The following is a 24,166-nucleotide window of genomic DNA, read 5'->3' as shown; positions in this document are numbered from 1 at the left end:
GTCGTGGCCGCCGCGGCCACGCCGGGAGCCCCAAGAGGGCAGGGGCGGCCACCGGGCGGTCCCTGCCCGGTCTGTGCGGGCTGTCGCAGTGCCGGTCCGCCGCGCCCCGAGTTGAACACGACCCCCCGCCCCCGGGGCCTCCCCCACCTCTCCCGCGCTGTGGGCCCGTAGCGGGCGGCGCGCGCCCCCTGGCGGCGCCGCTGCCGCCGCCGCTCCAAGATGGCGCAGGCGATCTTCGAGGCGCTGGAAGGTAACGGGGCCAGACCGGGGCCGCGCCGGGACCTCCCGGGCCGCGGCCACAGCCGGGGTGCGCGACCCCCGCTCCTCCGAGCTCCCCCTGTCCAGCGCCGCTGCCGCGCGGGTCGCGGGGCCGCCGCAGGGCTGCCCCGTGAGGCCCGGCCCGGCGCGGCGTGTGGCGCTCCCGGGAGCCCCGCGCTGTCTCCCGCGCTGCTGCTCCGCTGCCCGCACCGCAGGCACTGCTGCAGCCCCCGCCGGCAGCCCCCGCCGGCAGCCCCCGCCGCAGCCCGGGGCTCGCCACGCCGTCCGCGGCTCCGTGCGGCGCCGCTGTCACCTCCGGTCCCCCGGCCCTGTGCCACCTCCTGCCTGTGCGCCGCGGTGCACCGCATCCCTACCCTGTGCCAGTGCCCGACGGCACAAGGCATTCTATGCTTTCCTTGCCCTGTGTCTGCTGCTCTGGGGCACCTCATCCCCACCCTGCCCCTGTGCCTGCTACTCCTGGCCACTCCATCCCCATCCTGCCTCTGCTGCTCCTGGATATTCCAGCCCCATCCCGTGCGTGCTGCTCCTGGACACTCCATCCCCAGCCTGCCCCTGCTGCTCCTGGACACTCCATCCCCATCCTGCCCGTGCTGCTCCTGGATATTCCAGCCCCATCCTGTGCGTGCTGCTCCTGGATATTCCATACCCATCCTGCCCCTGCTGGTCCAGGCCCTCTCACCCCCTCCCTGCTCCTGTGCCCACCAGGCAGGGCATTCCCATCACCCCTGTCTCTGTGCCCAGGAAGCAGCACCAGCAGTGCCCAGGGCACTGTCACCGCCCCTGCACCTCCCGTGTCCCTGCATGCTGGGGTCCCCCATCCTCCCCATGCCCCAGGGCTCACTCTGCCCGTCCCTCTGCTGTGCCATGCTCCGTGCCAGCCCCTGGGATAGTGCCTGGGTGGGTGCTTGCCCTGCATGTGTGTTTTGAGGGGTGTGCTCTTGGCACAGCCCGGGCAGTGCCTGTTGTGTGGGTGAACAGGTTGTGCTCAGATCCATCTCACTTTAGTGCTGGGACACTGTTACAGCCAGGTGCCATCTGAGGATGAGGTGCCAAGCTGTGGCAGTCTGACATTGGGCTAGGGGCTACTTTCTTTGGAGAGAAACTATTTCATAGGTATTGATTTCCTAAATTGGATTACAGAAGTATTTTCCTTTACATGCCACCACTGCCTGGAAGGTGTGACATGGGGATTGTTACCTGTGCCTTTGAGTATCACCTGTGACCACACCAGCAGAGAGAGGAGCAGACAATAAATATTTTTTTTCTTATTTTGTTAGGTTACTTGGTGCACTTGCCAGCACCCTCGTGTAGAATCAGGTCCCTATTTCCTCTCTGCAATCGGCTCCTCATTGTGTTAGTTTCCCTGCAGCATTCAGGACAGCAAAGCTTTTTAGCAAATTGAGAAAGAGTGGGGGTTTTTTAAGCCCGCAGCAATTGGCAGCTTTTAGTGCCTGAGCTTGTTTGTTTTGTCTTGTTGATTGGATTACAAGTCGATGGTGACTTGGCATTCTTAGAGCAGCCTGGTCTCAGAGTGCTGTAGGGCACAGGTGCATTTTTACCTGTCACTAAAGCACCTGGTGCTCCTGTCAGAAAAAAAGGCTTTATCACAGGGGTAAATTAGCACCTGGGTGACATGGACACTCCTGCTTCGTCTCCAGCTGAGAGAAATTTGAAAGGGAAGACAAAAAGGGCAGATCAGTCAGTAGTCCTGTGCTTTTATCTTGGCTTCCCCAAATCACTTTGGTTTTGTCAGGCTCTGGGCACCTCAGCTCCTGCTGCTGCCAGGAGAGAGGAGCTGGGATTTTTCAGTTCCGTGGCTGAAGAGCATCCTGCAGGCTGGTGCTGCCTGTAGGCAGGGCAGGATCGATGCAGAGCTTTCTCCTGGAGTCTGTGCATGGCTGTGACTGGCATCCAGGTAACCAAGTAACTGCCAGCTTGGCTCCATGCCTTGCTAGCCATGTCCTCAGGGGTTTCCCCCTGGGAAGTGAGGTGCTGTGCAGTTACTGGGTGAAGTGCAGGGGCTCTGAATTGCCAAAGAAATATTTCTGTTGTCCTGGGCCATTTCTCTCCATCAAGAGGCTGAGTGCAACACTGACAGTGTTGCTGCATCATTGTGTTCAGATCTTGGCCTCTCCTGAAGCTTCTTCCTCTTCGTGCCATCAAGGCAATTGTTTGGCTTTTTTCCTTGGAGGATCTGACTGTGCCAGAAGGAAACCCAGTGCCAGGCATACCAAGAGTGGCACTGTTTGTGCAGTAGCAATTATCCCCATACTATACTTCACCTGAATTTTTGATCCTTATTTTCCCCCCTAGCTTATTTTTGCTGCAGAAATGCTGCTCCATGCCACTGTGTGCTTTAAGGCTGCAGTGCTCCCTTTGCAGTTGCCCAGAGGTTCTTGGTGCAGGGGAGGTGAATTTTAGAGCAGGGCTTTGGCTGGAGAGAGGAATCCTCCCAGCACTGTTCTGCCAGCGGGGCTGAGCTGCAGGGCTGCCTCCAGCTCTCCCTGCAAGGCAGGGCTTGCTCAACTGGACCTGCAGCTTTGCTGTGCCTCTGATCTGTGTGAAAGGCTTCCCATAGGCATGGTGGGAATTTGATGGGAGTGTGTGATGTACTGGGACCTGCTGCCTCCCAGCAGCTGCTTGTGCCCTTGGAGGATGGTGCTCTGCTCTCTCTCAGGGACACGGGCAGGGCTTGCAGCATCTCCTCAGTGAAAGGATGAAAAAGGTGTTCACAGAATCTTAATGTGACATACAGGAGAAATGAGTGTTTAGGGTATCTTTAAAAGGCTGTAGTTTATATGGGTACTCCCCACCAGGAAGGTAACATTCCAGTTGTTCAGGAGAAATTTTGGGAGAGGAACTTGGGGTGGTGGATGCTCCTGCTGTGCTGATCCCTTATGCTGTGGTCTGCTGTGGTGTTTCACTGTCTTTCCTGCTGCTGTCTGCTGAGCAACCTCCCCTCATCTCAGCACAGTCCTCACCTCACTGCTTAGGAGTGATCAAACCCATTGATTTTCCTTTCCTGTGGCACATAATTCTGAGTTCAGAGCTTTGCACTTTTGTTTTGCAAAGATCTGGAAGTGAAAAATCACCTAAGAACCCCCCAGCTTTCTTCTCTCCCTTAATCCACAAGATCTAACATACAACCTTGCTGTTCCATTTGCTTCCTTTGTGAGTTCTGTGTCATAAAAGAGTGATAGGAAGGAGTGGTAAAAATCACCCCTTTTTGCTCTTTTTCTCCCAAAATCAGGTTGTCCTTTGTGTCTTTACATCCAATTTCTAAATAGAGTGTGTCATGCTTAATCCACAATCCCATGCTGCTGGCCAGGTTGTCTCCCTAGATGAGCAGTCCCAATCTTCTGTATTTATCTGGAATATTTGAAAATATTTTAGCTGTAGTGAAAAATGTTTGTGCCAAAGCAAGTAAGCTGACTCTAACAACAAATCAGGCTGGGTGTGTGTGCCCTGTGTCTGATCAGAACTGGGAGTGCTGCCCTTGGGAGCAGGGAGGCATTTGTGACACTGCTGCTGGGAGAGCAGGAGGAGAGCACAAGGATTTTGTGTGCCCTGAGCTTGGTGTCTGTGCTGCATCCCCAGGCAGTTCCACACAGGCTTCTGCCCTGTGACCTTCTCAGCTCTTCTCATACCCAGGGTTATAAACATCCTTCCTTTCTGCAGCAAGTGCCTGAAACCAAACCCCCTGTTGGCTTTCCCTGCCCTTCTTGCCTTCTCTTTTTGCACCAAAGGACTCCTGCAGACAGGTGGAGGTGTTGCTGTTGTGTGGGAGTTGGTGCTGTGGGGTAGAGGGTGACAGGGTGACAGTGGCTCAGGGAGGAGGGAGCAGCAGCTGCAGGGTGTCCCAGTGCCCAAACAGCCCAGTGTGGCTGTGTTCAGTTCACCACCCATGCTTGTGTCTCCTTTCAGGGATGGATAACCAGACAGTGCTGGCTGTGCAGTCCTTACTGGATGGGCAAGGAGGTGTCACGGACCCGTCTGCTGCCAATGTCAACTCCTCTGCCGCCATCCAGCCCATGGGTGAGTCCTGCTGGCACTGGGACAGAGGCCAGGGCAGGAGGGCTGCACAGCAGCTGGGTGTGTAGGGTACTGCTGTGAGTGTTGGGAGCCCTCAGCAGGACCAGACGGAGCAGGAGGAAGGGACAAGTGCCCAAGCGAGCAGTGATGTTTTTGGAGAGAGTCATGGCAACAGACTTGACCATGAGCTTCCAATAAAGACACAAAGGGAGGGAGAAGCCACTGTCCCCACATCTAGTGCCTGTTACTGTTCATGTTTTTTATTTAATATCCACTCCTCCTCTAGAGATGCTCAAGTGCTCCAGTCCTGGAACATCTCTGTGGTAATGGCTATGGAAACTGGTCATTTATGTGCATGTGGACCCTCACAGTGCTGGCCTAGAATGTGTTGGGTGGATGGGGAGTTATCCCCCAAGGAGTTACAGTCTGTGTCCCCAAAAAAGATCAACTTCAGGCTGTGACTTAGGCAGGGAACAGCCTTGTGAGTCTGCCTGGATGGAGTGCAAATGGTGTGTGGTTTGCTAACGCTGCAGATTTCAGCTGGGACATGTAACTGGGTTGTCTTCTTTCTGCTTCTAATGTCAGGCATAGGTGCCAAAACCCAGCAGTGTTGTGGAGGGGTGTTAGGACACAAGCTGACAGTGACTCTGTGCCCTTATCCAAGGTACTTCTTGTGCTTTGTGCAGTCTGGGTAATAAAATCTGCCTCAGCCAGCATAATGCTGATGTTTTGGAAGGAACTGCTTTGACTAAAAGCAGAGGGTGCTATGGGAGCAAGGTTGGTTGTTCCTGTATTTGGGATGAGAAGACAGACAGTGGGATTAGTGTGTCCCAGGTAGACAGTGGGGTTTGTGTGTGGGAGCAGGGCTAAGATGGGCTCAGTCACATCACCTGGCTTTAGGGAGGGGAGGAGGGACAGCTTGGCCCTTGCAGCTGCTCTCTCCTGACAAGGATGTTCTCAAGGTGCTGAGATCCAAAGGTGAGTGCTGGGTGGAGCACTGGGGAATGCAGGAGAAGGCCTGAAGCTCTGCTCTTCCTCACTGCAGATGATGAAGACGTGTTCCTGTGTGGGAAGTGTAAGAAGCAGTTCAACTCCCTGCCTGCCTTCATGACCCACAAGAGAGAGCAGTGCCAGGGCAGTGCCCCATCGCTCTCCTCAGTGTCTCTGGCCACCAACAGTGTGTACACCCCGTCCATCACCTCAGTGCAGCAGGCTCCCAGTGCTGCCCGCCAGGTACCGTGCTCAGGCACAGCTTCTGCTGCTGGGATTTGGGGCTGGGGGGCATGGGGGTGATGGGTTTAGATCCACTGGTGTCTCATGACTGAGCTCTTTTCTAGGAGGCTCAGCTGTTGTCCCTTTGTTGGCTTTTCACCTCGTGGTTAAAGTGGGGCCCTCTGCAATGTGGTGACACAGCAGAAGAGTCTGACAGCCTTTTTTCAGGACAGGACACAAGGGGTTTCATGTTCTGGCTGTGCTGCAGCCAGACCTTGGCTTTACTGAGCAGCCCCAGTGTCAGAGCCTGGCCACAAGCCTGGGTGCGCTCTCACAGTGCTCTTGCTGTCCCCTGGGCTGTGGTCTGGCTCGTGGGCAGAAGTGGAGCAGCTTTGTTCCTGCATCCCTTCTCTCTCACTCTTGCAATATGCCCACATAATGTAGTGTGATGAGTGCTGGGGGAATATCCCCTCTGAAGTAATTCTCATTCCCTAGAGAATCCTCCAGTGGGAGTACCTGGTGCATGACATGTAATGTGCCTGCAGTTGTGGCTTCCAAAGTGCTTTCAAACCAGCTGCTTTTTTGCAAATTAATGTAGTCCCAGTGGATGGTGCTTCTTCACAGGGCTGTAAACACAGGTTATTTACTGCCAAGAAATTCAACAGCCTCCCTCCCCTCCTATAACCTGAGTCCAGTCTGGAGAGATGAGCCTGACATTCACTGCCTGAGCCAGAGCAGCCTCCCTGAGTTTTCCACCTTCCCTTGCTGGGGCAAGCACTCAGGAGAGGCCTGAACTTGTCCATGACCAGTTTGTCCTGCAGATCTTGTTTAATAACCCCTGATTTGACTTGCAGCCAGTGGCCACTTTCTGAGCCACTGTGATATTTTTTTCCTCCTTTCTGAAGAACATTTGTGGATCTAAAAACTCCCACGGACTCAGCAGGAAGCTGCAGATAATTACTGTGGCTCACTGCTGACCAGAGGCAGTGAAAGCAGAGACCCTGAGGCTCAGGAAAAAGCAGTGTCATTGTTTTTTGGGTATTGTTTTGTCCTGTTGCTGGTTAACAGTGTATCTTTCTTTTCTTTCAGCAAATCTCTACGTACATCACAGTTCCCCCATCACCTTTGATTCAGACCCTGGTGCAGGGGAACATCTTGGTCAGTGATGAGGTGCTGATGTCAGCCATGTCTGCTTTCACCTCCTTGGACCAGCCCATGCCAGCAGTGCAGCCCCCAGTGCAGGTAAGGGCCACGTGTGCATCCAGGGAGTCACTGGTAAAGCTCTCCCAGTTCCAGCCCCTTGGCCATGGGAGTGGCACCTTCCACTGTCCCAGGTTGCTCCAAGCCCTGTCCAGCCTGGCCTTGACCACTTCCAGGGACACTGCCCACACTGCTGAGGATGCCTCCCAGGACATGGTTGGCTTTCAGGGCTGCCAGTGCCCACAGCTGGGTCATTTTTGGCTTCTCATGCACCAACACTCCCAAGTCTTTCCCCTCGGGGCTGCCCTCAATCCATTCACTGCCCATCTGTGCTTGGGATCGCCCTGATCCAGGTGCAGCACTTTGCATTTGGTCTGGTTGAAGTCCCTGAGGTTCACACAGACACACCTCTCAAGCCTGTCCAGATCCCTCTGGATGCCCATTCCTTCCCTCCAGTGTTTGGATTGCAGCACACAGCTTGGTGTTGCTCACAAACCCGTTTGTTGCTGGATGCTCAGATCTTTGTAATGTGGTCTCCCCAGCTTTTTTGAGCCCTCATATCATGATTGGCTTCCAGGGTCCTTGTCAGCTTACTCCATGGATTCCTCTCCTCCTGGGAGCTTTCTTTGGGCTCTCCCCAGACTGCCTGGGCTGTACACACTCTCCATGCTCTAAAAATATTCCTTGTAACCAGAATGATTAAAACCTTTAAAAATAAATCAATAAAAGCAGTGGCACTTGAGGGCTGGGTTTGGAGGAGGCAGTGTGTGCCTGCAGGTCATTCCAGGCCTCCACACAGCACAGTGTGGTCCAACCTGCCAGGGGGATGTGCTGTGGTGTGCTGAGACATCCCTGCTGTTCCCGCAGGCAGATTGGGATGGGGAATGTGTGCAGCTCCTGGCTGCTGCATTTCCAACGCGCCGTGTCTCTGTGCTTGCAGAGCAGCCTGAGTATGCACGCCGGGGCTGGCTACCTGTCCCAGCCCCCTCCGCCGCCGCCGCCCCCGCCGCCGCCCCCGCCGCAGCCCCCGCCTCCCCCGCCCAGCCTGGCGGCTCCCGGGCAGCCCGGCGGCGGCAGCGGCGTGGTGGAGGTGTACAGTGGCCCTGCTCCCATGGCAGCATCCAGCACCGTGGAGATCCAGAGCCTGGGCATGCAGCCGTACCCGCCCATGGAGGTAAGGCCAGGGCTGCTCCTAAGGATGTGTCCTCAGAGAATCACACAATGGCTTGGGTTGAAGGGACCTTAAAACTCATCCCCTGCCTTTGGGATGGACACCTCCCACTGGATCAACTTGATCCAAGCCTCATCCAATCTGGCCTTGAGGAGTGTGGAATTACAGTGTGGGAAGATGGGCTGGGTTATTTGACAACAATTATTTTCTCTGGGAGAAGGCAGCAAACAGAAGGAGATCAGTAAGATGATGAGGATTCTGAGAACAGGAGAAACAGCTAAGAGAGACAGAGGACAGGCTTAGGAGACCTGGACATTTGTTTCTGGCCAAGGGATACCTGCATATGTTGGGAGTGAGAGGGAGTAGAGGTGAGGGCCTCACCTTCTGTAGAAGCACAGAGCATCACACTGCACACTTCAGCTTAGGTGGAGAGAAGAATCCAGTCTAAATCTCAATGAGCTTGTCAAGGTGGCTTTTGCTAAAGATTGGCACAGGGAGGGTGTGGATTTACTGGTGGATCAGCTGTTTGCAGTCTCTACATTTGCACTGCCCTTCACAACAGGAGCTGCTGGGTGTGGCATCCTTACCTGTGTAACTGGAATCTGATCTGGAAGTGCCAGTGGACAGGAATGGATGGGGATGTTGGATAAATAGTGGTCTGTGTTAGTTTATCAGGATGGGCAGCAGAAATGCCTTTAAACTATCACCCCAGACTGATCACTCTGTCTCTTGTGTTCTTTCCTAATTTTGATCCTGACATAAACAGCTGTGCTTTGGCACCTGGAGTTTCCTTGTGCCTTCCTTCCCTTCTGCAGTCCTGCCAGGACAGACAGCAGGACCTGGAGATCCCTGCTTCAGGACTGGTGTGAACCCACAGGGTCAGCAGTGACCCTTCTGGTAACCTGCTCCAGAGGGATGAGAGACTCTTCCAGGCATGAGGCACACATGGGGCACAAGACAGCTCCCTCAGAGTGTTTCTTTGCTGCCCTGTTCCTGCTGTAATAACTTCTGGATGCTTTTGATGTTCAGCAGGAGAGTTTCACACTGTGCAGGGTGTCAGTTTTGGTTAGAGAGACACTGTTAGCCTGGGGAACCAGAAATTTGATCCACTTTGGCAGAAGAAAAGTCAACCCAAGTGCAGCCTGGTGTGGGTGGAGATGGAAGTTAGGGCATGGTATAATTCTCTGTAGCAAACCTGTTCCACTGATGAACTGCCCTCTCACAGGTACCAAGCCAGTGTGTGGAAAGCCCAGTGTACCCCTCTCCCCCTGTGTACAGCCCTGGGAAGCAGGGGTTCAAGGCCAAGAGCACCAGTGCTCCCACCCCCCTGAGCAGTGCAGGAGGAGGCTCTGTGGTTGCCTTTGATTCCCCTGCTGCTGCCAAAACTCGCCGCTGCAAGAACGAGAGTGGGCTGCAGGAAGGTGAGTCCCTGAGTCCCTTCCAGCCCTGCCCTGAGGGTCACTGGGCTTGTCCTGAGTGGGCTGCAGGAAGGTGAGTCCCTGAGTCCCTTCCAGCCCTGCCCTGAGGGTCACTGGGCTTGTCCTGAGTGGGCTGCAGGAAGGTGAGTCCCTGAGTCCCTTCCAGCCCCTGCCCTGAGGGTCACTGGGTTTGTCCCAGCTGGGCTGCAGGAAGGTGAGTCCCTTCCAACCCCTGCCCTGAGGGTCACTGGGCTTGTCCCAGCTGGGCTGCTGAGCCATGGGCTCCCTGAGGGGTGGCATTGGCTGTGCAGCTCTGGAAGGGGAACACAAGGCCTTGCATGAAATTGGTGGATGACCTGGGGAGTTCATAGCAGAGACAGAGCTGAGGCCCTTCCTCTCACTCGTGCTGTGTCTTTTCCCAATGCCCAGAGCACCTTTAAGGCTGGTGCTTTGTAGGTCCCTGTAAGGCAGTGGTTGTTGCCTGAGGGGATGCCCTCCCCAGCAGACTGCACTGCTCAGGATGTGTAGATTTGTCTCAGGCTGTGTTAATGAATGTTTGTGCCTGTAACCACTTCCCAGTCTGGCCAGGCAGATCTTATCTTCCTATAAGCTCTTTATTGGTCTTGAGCAGTCATGTCTTGAGGTGAGGGCCCTGTGAGCTGTGGGGACAGGGCTGTGCCACGTGATCTCATTCTTGTGTGTGCTCTTCCTTTCAGGCAAACCCAAGTCCCCCAAGCTGAAATGCACATACTGTGACAAGGCCTTTACCAAGAACTTTGATCTGCAGCAGCACATCAGGAGGTAACAGTGCCCTGCCCTGCACACAGCAGAGTCACTGGGCTGGGGCAGGGCACAGCTCTGCTGAGGGAGTCTGTGCAGCCCAGTTTGTTATGTCCCAGAATCTGTGCTGCAATGGGAGGGATTCTTCATTCTTCTCACCCCAGGAGACTGGAGTGAAGGCTGTATTGTGGATGTAATCTTCATGCTGATTATGTGCTGGGACTGGAGGCTTATTTTCCTTGCTGATGAGACCTTGACAGCCAAACCTCTTGCCACCTGATCACTGGAGTAGCAGCATTCCCACTGCTTGCCTCTGCCCTTCCCTTTCCTCTCCCTCCCTAGCAAGCTGCAGCCTTCCTGTTTGCTGCTGTTAGCAAAGTGTAAGGCAAGCTCAGTGTCTATACAGGGAGCTCTAATCACAGAGCTTTTCCCTAGCAGGAGGAAGCTGAAATCTGCAGAGTTCTTTCCCCCAGTGGAGTCAGCTGGACTCAGAACAGATGGGAAGGAACAAGTGGTGGTTTTTGCACCTCTTCCCAGCCTGGACTCTTACTTTTTCTTGAAGCAGAAGGGCAGAGTAGAAAGACCTTTTTGCTATGGACAAAGGAGAGCACATTCATGCAGATCTGGGGGCTTCAAACTAGAAAAGATGTGTGCCGGAGAGAGAAGGGTGACAGGGAAGGAAAGGCTTGTAACCTTGAGAAAATGATGAGGTCCCCAAGGTCTGTGCAGGGACCCTGATGTTGCTGCAGAGCTGTTTTCCTCTCTGCTTCTTCCTTTGATCCCCTGTCATTCCCAGACCACAGGTGTTTTGTCTGTGCAGCAGCCTCATTTCCCCAGGCCTCTCCCAATGCACCTCCTCTGGTGAATCAGGTCTCAAAGCCTTGTTTGGTGTGTCCAGGTGTGATCAGCCCAGCACTGTCCTTGTCCCCCACAGGCAGGGCTGTCTCCTGTCTCCACCACTGCTGACCTGCTGCCTTGTCCTTCAGTCACACAGGTGAGAAGCCCTTCCAGTGCATTGTGTGTGGCCGTGCCTTTGCCCAGAAGTCCAACGTGAAGAAGCACATGCAGACCCATAAGGTGTGGCCTCCAGGCCTGGGCTGCACCATCTCCCGCAACTCCATCACTGTGCAGGTCATGGCCCTGAACCCCAGCCAGCCTGAGGACGAGGAGAACACAGGTGTGGTGCCTGGGCATGGTGTGTGTGGGGCACAGCACTGGTGTGAGGAGGCTGCAGGTCTCTGCACCTCCACACAGGGAGGGAGGGGAGCTGTGTGTGCTGTCTGCATTCCTTGGTAGTGTTTAGCATCTCACACTAAGAGTGGCATTTCCTGAGCTCCAGCTGGAAGCTGCATCATTTCATACCCCTGTGGTGGGTGCAGGTGCTGGTGGGGACAGTGGCTCCAAACTCTGTCCCAGTATGTGCACAAACAGGGCCAGGTGTCTTCCCCTTCTCACTCCCTGGCAGTACAGCTTTGGCAGTGCACAAGCCACACCTGGCAGCTCTGGCCCAGGGGACACACAGCTGCTGGTTTAGGATAGCCCAGTGCTCTGGCTTTGCACTGTGCAGGTTGTGCCAGGCTGGATCTGCCCTCCTGTAAATACTTGAGGCAGAGGAGAGCTCCTTGCTGGTGTCTGGATGCCCCTTCTGCTGGTGGCCTCAGACCTGGTAGGGGAGGGGATGCAGTGGCAATGTCATGTCTAGGATAAGGAACAACTGGAGCTCTGTTTGTGTGCATCATGGACTGGCTGGATCTTACCTCCTGTCTCCTGCCACTGGTGGGAGTAGATCTGGTTCTGGTTCACTGGTGGAGGCTGTGGTGGTGTTCACAGGGGTTTTAGGATGAGGGAAGAGACAAGAATGTTGACTCTATGTTTTAGAAGGTTTGATTTATTATTTTATGATATATATTATATTAAAACTATACTAAAAGAATAGAAGAAAGGATTTCATCAGAAGGATAGCTAAGAATAGAAAAGGAATGATAACAAAGGTTTGTGATTGACTGAGACAGTCTGAGACAGCTGGACTGTGATTGGCCACTAATTAGAAACAACTACATGAGACTAATTACAGATCTACCTGTTGCATTCCACAGCAGCAGATAATTATTGTTTACATTTTGTTTTTGAGGCCTCTTGGCTTCTCAGGAGAAAAAATCCTAAGGAAAGGATTTTTCATAAAACATGTCTGTGACAGGAGGCCTGTTCTGACTGCTCCACAGAGCACAGTTATATCCCTGGAAAAAGAGAATGGGCTAGGGAGGGGAAGATGGAGTGGTCAGAGCCCTTAATAATCTGTCAACCAATTTTAAACAACCCTGTTAGTGAGATTCATGTGATCTGAAAAGGCTGTCTTTGAAAGGGAGGAGGGCCTGGCCTGGTGTGTGCTGGCAGCACAGGGCTTGCAGAGCAGCTTGCAGAGCTGTCTCATGGCAGGCTGGGACTCTCCCTCTCCAGGTTTGCCCCCCAGGAACGCGGTGCCCCCGGCCCAGGAGCTGAGCCCCTTGGAGGAGAGCGAGGCAGCCAAGCTGGAGGCCAAGCAGGTTGTCCTCATTGACAGCTCCTACCAGTGCCAGTTCTGCCCCAGCAAGTTCAACACCTACTTCCAGCTCAAGTCACACATGACACAGCACAAGAATGAGCAGGTAGGGACTGAGGGTGCCTGGCTGGGTGGTAATATTGGGATTGGCTCCATATAATGCACCCATTATCAGGGTCTGACCTGAGCCTTTTGGTCTGCAGAGCTGCCAGTTCTTCACATGCAGCTCAGCTCTCAGGGTTGTAGCTGAGTGGCTTTGGAAACTCCTTTGAAAACTGAGTGAGAAATTCAGCCAAGCAGGTTTGGGTGGCTAGAGGGGAAGCAAAGAAGTGAAGTGTGTCCAGTTCTGGGCCCTTCACTTCCAGAAAGACATGGAGGTGCTGGAGCCTGCCCACAGAAGGGCAGTGGAGCTGGGGAAGGGTTCTAGAGAGTAAGGCAGAGGAGAGGGGCTGGGGGAGCTGGGGAGGCTCAGCCTGTAGAAAAGGAGGCTCAGAGGGGATCTTCTTATTCTCCACAACTCTTGAGGGGAGTCAGGCTCAGTTCCCACAAGGGACAGGACAAGAGGAAACAGCCTCAAGCTGTGCCAGGGGAGGTTCAGGTTGGACATCAGGAGGAATTGCTTTAGTGAGAGGGTTGTCAGGCATTGGACTGGGCTGTCCAGGGAACTGGTGCAGTCATTCTCCCTGGAAGTGTTCAGTAACTGACTGCACTTGGTGCTGTAGTTTAGTTAACAAGGTGGTGTTCTGTCAAAGATTGGACTCGCTGACCTTGGAGGTCTTTTCCAACCTTTGTGATTCTGTAAAAGTCCAAAATTTTCAGTGTAAGTGGCAGCTCTTGGGTCCTGGGACAATCACTTTGGGGTGTTGTGGTCCCACCCACTCAAGTGATTTCAGGCCCTCACATCAACACCCTTATGTCTCACCTTGCTTTCTCAGGGGTGTGCCCTGACAGTGTGTGCTTCTTCCCAGAAAGGAAGGCAGTTCTGCCTGTTGGCAGAGGGCTTTCCCTGCCTGTTTCCATGGTGAGCCTCTCCAGTTGCTCTCCCTTCCCCCAGGTGTACAAATGTGTGGTGAAGACCTGTGCCCAGACCTTCCAGAAGCTGGAGTCCTTCCTTGAGCACATCAAGAGCCACCAGGAGGAGCTGAGTTACCGCTGCCACCTGTGCAGCAAGGACTTCCCCTCGCTGTACGAGCTGGGTGTGCACCAGTACTCACACAGCCTGCTGCCCCAGCACAGCCCCAAGAAGGACATGGCCGTGTACAAGTACAGTACAATCGCTGCTCACAAGGCTTGTAGGAGTGAGTGGGTGCAGAGCATGCTTGGTGGGACCTTAGAGGGAACAGGGGGCCCTGTGTCCAGTGGCTGTGGTGGTTTTGGACACCCAGGTGGCACATGGGGGGGTTCCCTCCATCAGACTGCAAAGGCCAAACACTTTGAATGCAGGGAGTTGTGCTGGTGTTCACAGGGGTCCCAGGACCAGGGAAGAGATGAGAATCTTGACTCTATGTTTTAGAAGGCTGATTTATTATTTTATGATATATATTATATTAAAACTATACTAAAAGAGTAGAAGAAAGGATTTCATCAGAAGGCTAGCAAGGAAAGAAGTGAATGGAATGATAATAAAATCTTGTGACTGACCAGAGAGTCTGAGACATCTGGACTGTGATTGGCCATTAATTAGAAACAACCACATGAGACCAATCAAAGATGCACCTGTTGCATTCCACAGCAGCAGATAATTATTGGTTTTCTTTTCCTCTGAGGCTTCTCAGCTTCTCAGGAGAAAAATCCTGGCAAAGGGATTTTTCAGAAAATATCATGGCTACAGGGAGTCTCTTTGAATGAGAGTGAAAAGCTGGAATTGGTTATATGGGAAGATCCTGTCACTGCAACTCCTCTTATCACCAGTCAAGAGTGAGATGGTGTCCTAGGGTGACTTTATGACGCTGAATTGTATCCCCATTCATCTGTTTAGCCCAGAAATAAGTTTTGCACCTTTAAGACTGGTTCTGAGAGCCAAGGAGGGGGGAGAGAAGTAGTGCACAGTTTGTTTTCAGAAGCTGCACTCACTCCTCCACAATCCTTCTCCTGGACAGTGTTTTCTGTGGACAGTGAGAGAGCTTTCCTTTGCATTTAGTTAGTTTTTGCTGGCTGAGGCAGTGAAGTTCCCAGGGAACCAGGACCCTAAACCAGGACAAATACACGCAGCTCAACCTGCCCTGGGCTGGGTCAGAGAGCCAGGGAAGCCCTTCCCAGCCTTTCCTTGATTCTTCACCTGCAGCAAAGGGATTGTGGGTTGTTGTCTTGGTTTGGAAAGCCAGGTGTCTACTAAGGAAGGCAGGAGCCTCCCCTGAAATGGAGAGTATAAACCCTCCCCACCCCTCTGAATTGCTATAAATTTTAAATTAAGGGGCTCTCAGGCAAAAAATATAGGAGCAGGAAATAACAGTTCTTTAATAGGGAAGAAAATAAAAAGATAAAATAAACAATGCAATAAACCAAAACAACACTGCCAGAGTCAGAACCCAGCCTGACACCCTGTGGGTCAGGCTGTTGGCAGCAGTCCCATTGGAATTGTGGCTCAGCCCTCCTGCAGTGTCAGGGCTGGTTCTGCTGGAGCAGGGATCCTGGAGAAAGGTGCAGTCTCTTCCTCTGAAGATCCAGGGCAAGAGGCAGCTGCTGTTCCTCTGGGCAATCCAGTGCAGAAGCTGTGCTGGTGTTCCAGAAGCTCCAGATTCTATCCAGGTAGGAATGCTTGGCTCCTCCCTCTGGGCTCACATCTGCCAATGGGATGCTGTAGTTCTTATCAGCCATGCAGGGACATTCCATAGCAGGTGTCCCCCTGAGGGAGGAGTGGGTGTGGAAGAGATAAGGAAAACTGCCCACTGACCAGAAGAGAACTGCCACACAGATGGTGATAGAATACAGCTTGCCTGGCACTCTGGAACAGTTTTAGAAGCCGTGCCCAGAAAAAAGTTTCCTATCCCTTTGCTGCAAAAGGGTCTGTTCCTTGGAAAGCTTTTCTACTCCTGTGGAGGGAAGGTGTGAGGAGTTCCACAAAGAGCTCCACATAGCTTTTGGAATGCCCATGGAAATGTTCAGGGGGAGTAGGAAGCCCAGGAGACAATGGAGTCACTTGGGAGCTTCATGGAATAAATATCTGCTAATTCTTGCCTAGACCATGGTTTCTAGTTATCCTTGCACTACAGAGCTTTGTTCTACTGCTTTGTGTGTTCCAGGTGTTCCCTGATCTCTGTGTGGAGATCCCTGAGATCAGAGCCCTGCTTGAGCTTGAGGAGGTTTTAGTCTGTCCTAGGGAGAAGGGGTTTCACAGCAGGAGCAGGGTGTGAGTGCTCCTGTCCTCACTGCTGGTGGTGCCTGTCCCAGTGCCTGCTGTCAGCCAGCTTTGGCAGAGCCCTCTGGCAGAAGCACTGCCAGCATGTGTGACCCTGCCATGCTGTGTCCCCACTCTCAGCTCCTTCTCTGGGGGCTGATGCCTTCAAGCAGTGAAGATGGAAGGAGGTGTTTGAAGGAAAGTGAAGTCCTTACCTAAGGCTTGTCTCCTTAAGGAAGCAGTGTGGAATATGTGCTCAAGTCTGGCTGCTCCCATGGCAGCCTGTGGCAAGTGCACTAGCATTTAAAGGCTTCTCCACCCACTTTTCCAGCATCTCCCTCTCTGAAGGCTGCTAAGTGTGAGTGTGAACTGGCATGTGGGTTGCTGAGGTTTTAGAGCACCTGAGTGGTTATTTTCTGTATCAGTCCTGTCAAAGATCACCCTGGAAGGTGGCTGGGCTGGGCAGGTGTGCCTGTGGTGTGGGGTTTGCTGCAGTAGCCTTGCTCACAGGCTCTGTCCTTTCTCTCCACATGCAGGTGTGTGAAGTGTGTCAATAAATACTCCACCCCAGAAGCCCTGGAGCACCATCTGCAGACAGCAACGCACAACTTCCCCTGCCCTCACTGCCAGAAGGTGAGTGCTGACCATGGATGGTCAGCATGGCTTGCTGAGCCAGGCCTGGACACCTGGCAAGGGCTCTGAGGGGGACAGGAACCCTCAGCTCCATGAGTAGGAGCTTGGATAACAGATGATGATGAAGCAGAAAGTGAAGTTAACTCTGTGGGGAAGGTAGGAATTGCTGGGGATCCTTGCCCAGCCCATCCTGCTGCTGGCTTGGTGGCAGACTGGGCATCCCTCTGAGATGCTGGTGCTCAGCACAGTGTTACATAATTGACAGCAAGCTTTCAGCTTCTGGGTTTCTTAAGAAATTTTTGGCGCTTTTTCTGTTTTGAATTTTTGTTGGCTTATTTTTAAAGCCCTATCTCTACTTTCATTATACAGTCCTGAAGGTTTTCACAGTGCATCCTTCCTGGGAAAGCAGTGACTGAGCTTCTTGCTCAGGTTGCCCAGAGAAGCTGTGGCTGCCCCAGCCCTGGCAGTGTCCAAGGCCAGGCTGGCCAGGGCTTGGAGCAGCCTGGGATAGTGGAAGGTGTCCCTGCTTACAGCAGCAGGACTGGTTGATCTTTAAGATCCCTTCCAACCCAAACCATTCCATGATTTTTACGTGTTTTATCCTGGCTACACCCCCTGTGCCAGCTCTGTGGTGTCCTGTGTGTGGTGCTGGCTCTGAGCTGTGTGTTTGTGTGTTCCAGGTGTGTGTTGCAGGTGTTCCCCCTGGGTGTGTGTGCTGCAGGTGTGTGTGTTCCAGGTGTTCCCTGAGCTCTGTGTTTATGTGTTGCAGGTGTGTGTGTGTGTTCCAGGTGTTCCCCTGATCTCTGTGTGTATGTGTGTGTGTGTTCCAGGTGTTCCCTGATCTCTGTGTGTGTGTGTGTGTTCCAGGTGTTCCCTGAGCTCTGTGTGTGTGTGTGTTCCAGCTGTCCTCTGATCTCTGTGTGTGTGTGTGTTCCAGGTGTTTCCCTGAGCTCTGTGTGTGTGTGTTCCAGGTGTCCCTTGATCTCTGTGTGTGTTTGTGTGTGTGTTCCAGGTGTTCCCTGAGCTCTGTGTGTGTGTGTGTTCCAGCTGTCCCCTGATCTCTGTGTGTGTGTGTTCCAGGTGTTCCCCTGAGCTCTATGTTTATATGTTGCAGGTGTGTGGGTGTGTTCCAGGTGTTCCCTGATCTGTCTGTGTGTGTGTTCCAGGTGTCCCCCTGATCTCTGTGTGTGTGTGTTCCAGGTGTTCCCTGAGCTCTGTGTGTGTGTGTGTGTTCCAGCTGTCCCCTGATCTCTGTGTGTGTGTGTGTGTGTGTGTGTGTGTGTGTGTTCCAGCTGTCCCCTGAGCTCTGTGTGTGTGTGTGTGTTCCAGGTGTTCCCTGAGCTCTGTGTGTGTGTGTTCCAGCTGTCCCCTGATCTCTGTGTGTGTGTGTGTGTTCCAGCTGTCCCCTGATCTGTGTGTGTGTGTGTTCCAGCTGTCCCCTGATCTCTGTGTGTGTGTGTGTGTTCCAGGTGTTCCCCTGTGAGCGGTACCTGCGCCGCCACATCCCCACACATGGCGGGGGCAGCAAGTTCAAGTGCCAGATCTGTAAGAAGTTCTTCCGGCGGGAGCACTACCTCAAGCTGCACGCCCACATCCACTCGGGTACGCCTGCCCTGCTGCCAGTGCTCCTCACTCTGTGCCACAGCCCTGGCTGCCCTGTGCCCTGGCAGCAGGAGTGACAGAGTTGTTTGTTGTAATGTGGTTTCAGATCAGTGGGTTTGGTTCAGCACTGCACTCGTTAGAAAGGGGGGACACAGGGAGCTTTCCCACTTGCTGTGCTGGCAGAGCTAAGGAGTCTGGCCCTGGAGAGCAGGAGCAGTGTGCAGCACAGATTGTGCCCATCCATTTGTTATTTTATTGAGAAGCAGCCGAGGGAGTTTGGGTTGTTTGGCCTGGAGAAAAGGAGGCTCAGGGGAGACCTTATCACTGTCTACACCTCCCTGACAGGAGGGTGTAGCCAGGTAGGGGTCGGTCTCCTCTCCCAGGCAACCAGCAACAGGACAGGAGGACACAGCATAAAGCTGTGCCAGCTTGACCAGGGGAAGTTTAGGCTGGACATATGAAGAATTTCACAGAAAGGGTGATGGAGCACTGGAATGGGCTCAGGGAAGTGGTGGAGTCACCATCCCTGGAGGTGTTTGAGAAAAGCCTGGATGTGGCACTCAGTGCCATGGTCTAGTTGACAAGGTGGTGTTACAGATTATAAGTTGGACTCTATCCCAAAGGTCTTTTCCAACCAAATTCTGTGTGATTTATCCATAGGGCAGGGAAGTTTCTAGTGTGGCACAGCTGGCCTGTCCCTGGCCAGAGCAGCCTGTGTGGCTGCAGTGTCCCTGAGGCGTGCTCTGTTCCTCCCCAGGTGAGAAGCCCTTCAAGTGCTCGGTGTGTGAGGCAGCGTTCAATCGCAAGGACAAGCTCAAGCGCCACATGCTCATCCACGAGCCCTTCAAGAAATACAAATGTCCCTTCTCGTATGTAGCATGTCTGACTGGGGTTGGGAGGGGGGAATGTGTCCTGCAGGTGTCCTAGGGGACACTGTGGCACCTCCCAGGCTGCCTGGGGAGGTTGGAATGTTGTGTGCTGTTAACTGGGAACCCAAGAGTCTCAATTCTTTGTCACTGACTTCCTGTAGGGCCACATTTTATTGCTTTATCAGCTCTGTAAAATAACTGCTACCTTCATGGGAGGCTTGGGGGGGGGGCACTAGAGAGAGAAGGAGCATTATTTGACCACAGATATTCCCTGGATGATGAGCTCTCACTCACTGTCACAAAATCATGTGACATGATTTTGTCACATCCAAGAGCATGTGACAACCTAGGACCTAATGTCCAAGCCAGAGGAGCCGAGTTTTGGCAGGTGCAGTCCCAAATCCATGGACTTTCTGAGAGAGCCAAGGCTGACTGGCTTCTCCCTGCTCCAACCAACCTCATGCCTCCTTCCAAAATGCTTCTATCTCCACCTGGGATCTTGAACCTGCTGCATTTTAGAGCATTCATAGTGAGACACAGACCATGTGTAGTTTAGGAAAAGCCACATGTCCCCGTGGCAGCCTGTTTAGTCCTTGCTCCTCCCCAGAAAGGCTGAGATAGTGGAACTCCTGCTGAGGCTGCACCAAGAGGAACATCTAGGTGCTGCTGAGGAGGGGGGTCATGGATGTCCTTATGATCTGGGGTCTGTCTGTACATTGCTCCTCAGCTGGTTCCCACACCTCACCAGCATTTGTTGTTGTTGCAGAAGCCACACAGGCTGCAATAAAGAATTCAACAGGCCTGACAAGCTGAAGGCTCACATTCTGTCCCATTCAGGTGAGTGATGGGAATGCAGTCACTGGGATTCCCTGTGGTGCTGTAGGAGCATGTGACAGAAGGACTAAGTCTGAGAAATAGGAATCATTTACTAGCTTTAGATTTTTTCTCTTTGTTTTGCTGCAGGCCTGTTTAAGTGAGTGTCTATTCAGGATTATGTCTAAACTTTGGGCTGGTTTCTAAGACAATCTAATCTGTAGGCAGGACCTGCAGATGAGAGTCAGGAGCTGAGCTGCATTATTTGGTCTGCTTGCTATCAAGTGAACATTCAGAGTGCTCTGTCCACTCCTCCCCAGTCCCTTCTCACATGCAAAAGAAAATCTCACGGGATTTGATTCCCTTCTTGTGTTCTAAAAATGATGCTCCCAATTCTTATAAAGACAATAATTATTCCTAGGCCCCAAGGGAACAATCAGACTTTGATCTCTTGGGGTAAAACTGGGCATCTTTCCTTGTGCCCAAAGCCCTGCAGAGTGGGATCAGATGGGATGGGCTGATAGTGCAGTCATGGGTTCTTTCAGACTGTACATTCCCATATTTTGGAGGGGGAAAAAAGTGAATATTTATTTACTAAATACACTTGGAAAAAACAGTACTTCAAGATTGTTTTGCATTTTCATCACAATTAACTTGACATGTTTTTCTGGTGATATTTTAATGCTCTTACTTGAGGCAAGAATATTTATTTGCAGACTGCAGCTTCCTCCTGAGGGACAATGAAGGGACAGGCACTGCCCTCTGTGACAGTGACAGGACCCAGGGAATGGCTGGAGCTATGTCAGAGGGGTTTAGGTTGGATACCAGGGAAAGGCTCTTCCCCAGAGGGTGCTGGCACTGCCCAGGCTCCCCAGGGAATGGGCACGGCCCCGAGGCTGCCAGAGCTCCAGGAGCTGCCAGGGATGCCCAGGCTGGGGCTGTTGGGGTGTCTGGGCAGGGCTGGGGCTGCCATGGGTGATCCTGGGGGTCCCTCCCAGCCCAGGACATGTTTTGACTTTACAAAGTCACGAGTGGTTATGGTTAAACACAGACATTGAAGCTGTAGCCACCGAGCTTTATTTACTGTGTGTGGCACAGCCTGTGTGGCACCCAGAGCTGTCCTGCTCTCCCTGGGGCATGGCTGGCTGTAACTCGACTCCCTCTGTGTGCAGGGATGAAGATCCACAAGTGCCAGTACTGTAACAAGTCCTTCAGCCGCCGCGCCCACATGGTGGAGCACCAGCGCTCGCACACCGGCAACTACAAATACCGCTGTCCCACGTGCAGCAAGGGCTTCACCCGCCACAAGTACATGAGGGAGCACAAGTGCCGCCTGGGCTCGCCCAAGGACAAGGAGCTGCAGCTCAGGAAGGCCCAGAAGAAGCGGGCGGCGCGGGGCCGCAAGGCGGGGCTGCCGCTGGGGCTGCCCGAGCTCAAGGACGGCGCTGCTGGGGACAGCTCCCCCGAGGGGGGCCCCGCCAAGGAGCCCTTCCAGGAGTCAGACGCTGTCCTGTCCATCGTGGTTGGTGGGTCAGGAGCTGCGGACCCTGAGCTAGTTCCAGGGCAGCCCAACAGCATGGGCTCCAACCTGGCCCTGGCAGAGCTGCAGACAGCCTCAGATGGGCCCTGCACCATGCTGGCTGTGCCTGTGTACATCCAGACCTCTGAGTGACAATGCCCAGAGCCACTGTGTGGCTGGGGGCTGCTGCTGGCACTGTCCCACTTGGTGCTCAAGTTTATCCCTGTGGAAAAGACCAAAGCTCTTCTGGGGAGGTAGATGGATATGGGAGGGAATGGCTTCCATCTCCACTGGTTCTTCCCATCCTTGGGCAGAGGACTGCTTGGAGGCCACTGATGCCTACAAGGCACTGGAGAGGGTGGCTCCCTTATTTCTTGTCCCTCTGTACCACGGGTCAGCTTAGGGCAAGAAAGACAAAGATCCCTGAATCAGGGAAGAAGAAGGACCATGCAGACTTGCAACAAACAGAGCTGCTGAAATCAGGTGGCTTTGCAAATCACAGCCTGTCCCATCTGTGGTTTTTCTGGCCTAAAAACTGTATTGCCCAGTATTTGGGTGGCCCTTCTGAGAGCAAACATCCTTCCTAGTGGAAGCAAGTTCATCCTGAGATCCTTTGGGAACACTGTTCAGAAATATCCCAATAGACTTCTGTCTGGTATCTTCTCTCTGTCTGTCTCAGTAGAAAGATCACCGTGTCTGTACTACAAGTTATAAACACCCTGGACCTCACCTGTGGAGTCAGTGTGTGGGAACCTGTGTGTGTGTGTGGGTGGGAACCTGGGTACTGTTCTCTCCACAGTGTTTGCTCATGGTTTTTCCCCAGATCCAGGGATTTCTGAGTGCCTTTAACATCAATGAGTCAATCCCTGGGAACAGTTCAATGTGACCCCTCTGTTCACCAAGGGCTGGGTGAGGTGACCTGGACCTGTGATGCCTCCAGGAGCCAATGTTCCAGTGTCAGCTCTGGGCCAGGTGCTGCAGAGAAGCTCTGGCAGCTGCTTCCCAGCCTCTACGTTCCCTCAGCTCAGTGCTTGTCAGCAGTTTCAGTGGGAGCTGGTGTGGTTCAGCAGCAAGGAAGTCTGGTGTCACTGGGACATTTGTTGTCCTCTTGGCTTCTCTGATTTCCTAAGCAGGAGCTCCAAAGCCAGAAACTGAAAATTCCCATTGTGCAGGGGTGGGTCTGGAGCCACAGGGGCAGGGGTGCTGCTGCCTGCTCCAGTGCTGCCCTCAGCCTCTGCTTTTGCACTGCCACAGGATGCACTGGCTTTAGGGGAAGGATCTGCACCCAGAGCTGCTCATCCCTGCTGCCTGCTGGGATTTGTGTCCCCATGCTCTGCTCTCCCACACTTTCTCCCTGCTCCAAGGGGAGGGCAAGCCAAGCTGAGCTTTCCCAGGTGAGTTTGTGTGATGAGCTGCTGAGGTGTCTGTGGCTGCAAAGTGCTGCATTCCCAGCCTGGTTATCCAGAATTCAGTGAGTCCTGGGTCTGCAAATCCTGGCAGGGTTCAGTCAGTTCTAGCTATGGAAATCCTGGCAGGGTTCAGTCAGTCCTGGCTATGGAAATCCTGGCAGGGTTCAGTCAGTCCTGGCTATGGAGATCCTGGCAGGGTTCAATCAGTCCTGGCTATGGAAATCCTGGCAGGGTTCAGTCAGTCCTGGCTATGGAGATCCTGGCAGGGTTCAGGCAGTCCTGGCTATGGAAATCCTGGCAGGGTTCAGTCAGTCCTGGCTATGGAGATCCTGGCAGGGTTCAATCAGTCCTGGGTCTGGAAATCCTGGCAGGGTTCAGTCAGTCCTGGCTATGGAAATCCTGGCAGGGTTCAGGCAGTCCTGGCTATGGAAATCCTGGCTGTGTCTGGGACTCTGTGGCTGTTCTGGCCACTGCAGCAGTCAGCCCAGCATTACTGGTCTGACTGGTCTGATCCAACCCATTTTTGACCTCAAGGTGTTCTTGTCTCATTTAATTTTTAAAATCTTGAAACCAGCAGCTTGCAGAGGAGTGTACACTGTGCTCCCTGTCTGCTCTGTGTAATGATGGCTTACACTGTCACTCCTGGGACACTGTCACACACTGACAGTCTGCATGGGTCTGCCATCAGATCACTTTGCTCCCTCACTTCCTGAGTTACTTTCTGCTCATTTCACTTTTTTGATGCTGTTTGTGCTCCTCTTGTTGGTGGGTGGGAGGAATTGGAGCTCAGGGCTTCCAGGGGAGGCTGGGAGAAAGGGTTATAGAGGATTTACATGAGCCTAAGGAGAAGTCTTGCCCCTGCCTCATAGAAGAGGGTGGAGAAGGTGGAGCCAGGCTGCAGGGGTGCACAGGGATGGGAAGAGAGGTGACAGGGATGTGTTGAAACATGGCAACTTCCAGTACTTAAAGGGGATTACAAGAAGGCTGGAGAGGGACTTTTCACAAGGGCCTGGAGTGACAGGACAAGGGGGAATGGCCTCAAGCTGATGGAAGATTAAAATGTGGTATTAGGAAGAAATTCTTCCCTGTCAAGGTGCTGAGGCCCTGGCACAGGTGCCCAGAGCAGCTGGGGCTGCCCCTGGATCCCTGGCAGTGCCCAAGGCCAGGCTGGACAGGGCTGGGAGCAGCCTGGGACAGTGGAAGGTGTCCCTGCCATGGCAGGGGTGGAATGAGATAATTTTTGGGGTCCCTTCCAACCCAAACCACTCCTTGATTCCATCATCTGACTCAGTATAAGGAAGGAGGCTGCAGAGAGGTCCTGAGACCTCATTACCAATTTGCACAGGTTGTCCT

General features: G+C 53.4%; 1 protein-coding gene across 1 annotated transcript; it reads left to right on the top strand.

Moving 5' to 3' along the window:
• The first annotated feature begins 14 nt into the window (after window positions 1-14).
• ZNF341 (zinc finger protein 341) lies at window positions 15-22,133 on the top strand. Its single transcript, XM_036395983.1, has 15 exons — window positions 15-250; window positions 4,204-4,314; window positions 5,357-5,544; window positions 6,613-6,765; window positions 7,664-7,897; window positions 9,120-9,315; window positions 10,029-10,113; window positions 11,079-11,269; window positions 12,550-12,737; window positions 13,686-13,894; window positions 16,505-16,601; window positions 18,071-18,203; window positions 18,961-19,072; window positions 19,839-19,909; window positions 21,058-22,133. The coding sequence occupies exons 1-15, from the start codon at window positions 220-222 to the stop codon at window positions 21,555-21,557; spliced, it is 2,499 nt and encodes an 832-aa protein (XP_036251876.1). The 5' UTR covers window positions 15-219; the 3' UTR covers window positions 21,558-22,133.
• The last annotated feature ends 2,033 nt before the right edge of the window (window positions 22,134-24,166 follow it).

The sequence above is a fragment of the Molothrus ater genome, chromosome 17 (genome assembly GCF_012460135.2).
Source record: "Molothrus ater isolate BHLD 08-10-18 breed brown headed cowbird chromosome 17, BPBGC_Mater_1.1, whole genome shotgun sequence".
Taxonomy (NCBI): Eukaryota; Metazoa; Chordata; class Aves; order Passeriformes; family Icteridae; genus Molothrus; species Molothrus ater.
Note: the sequence above shows the minus strand (reverse complement) of the source record. Positions and strands in the feature narration are given on the sequence as shown.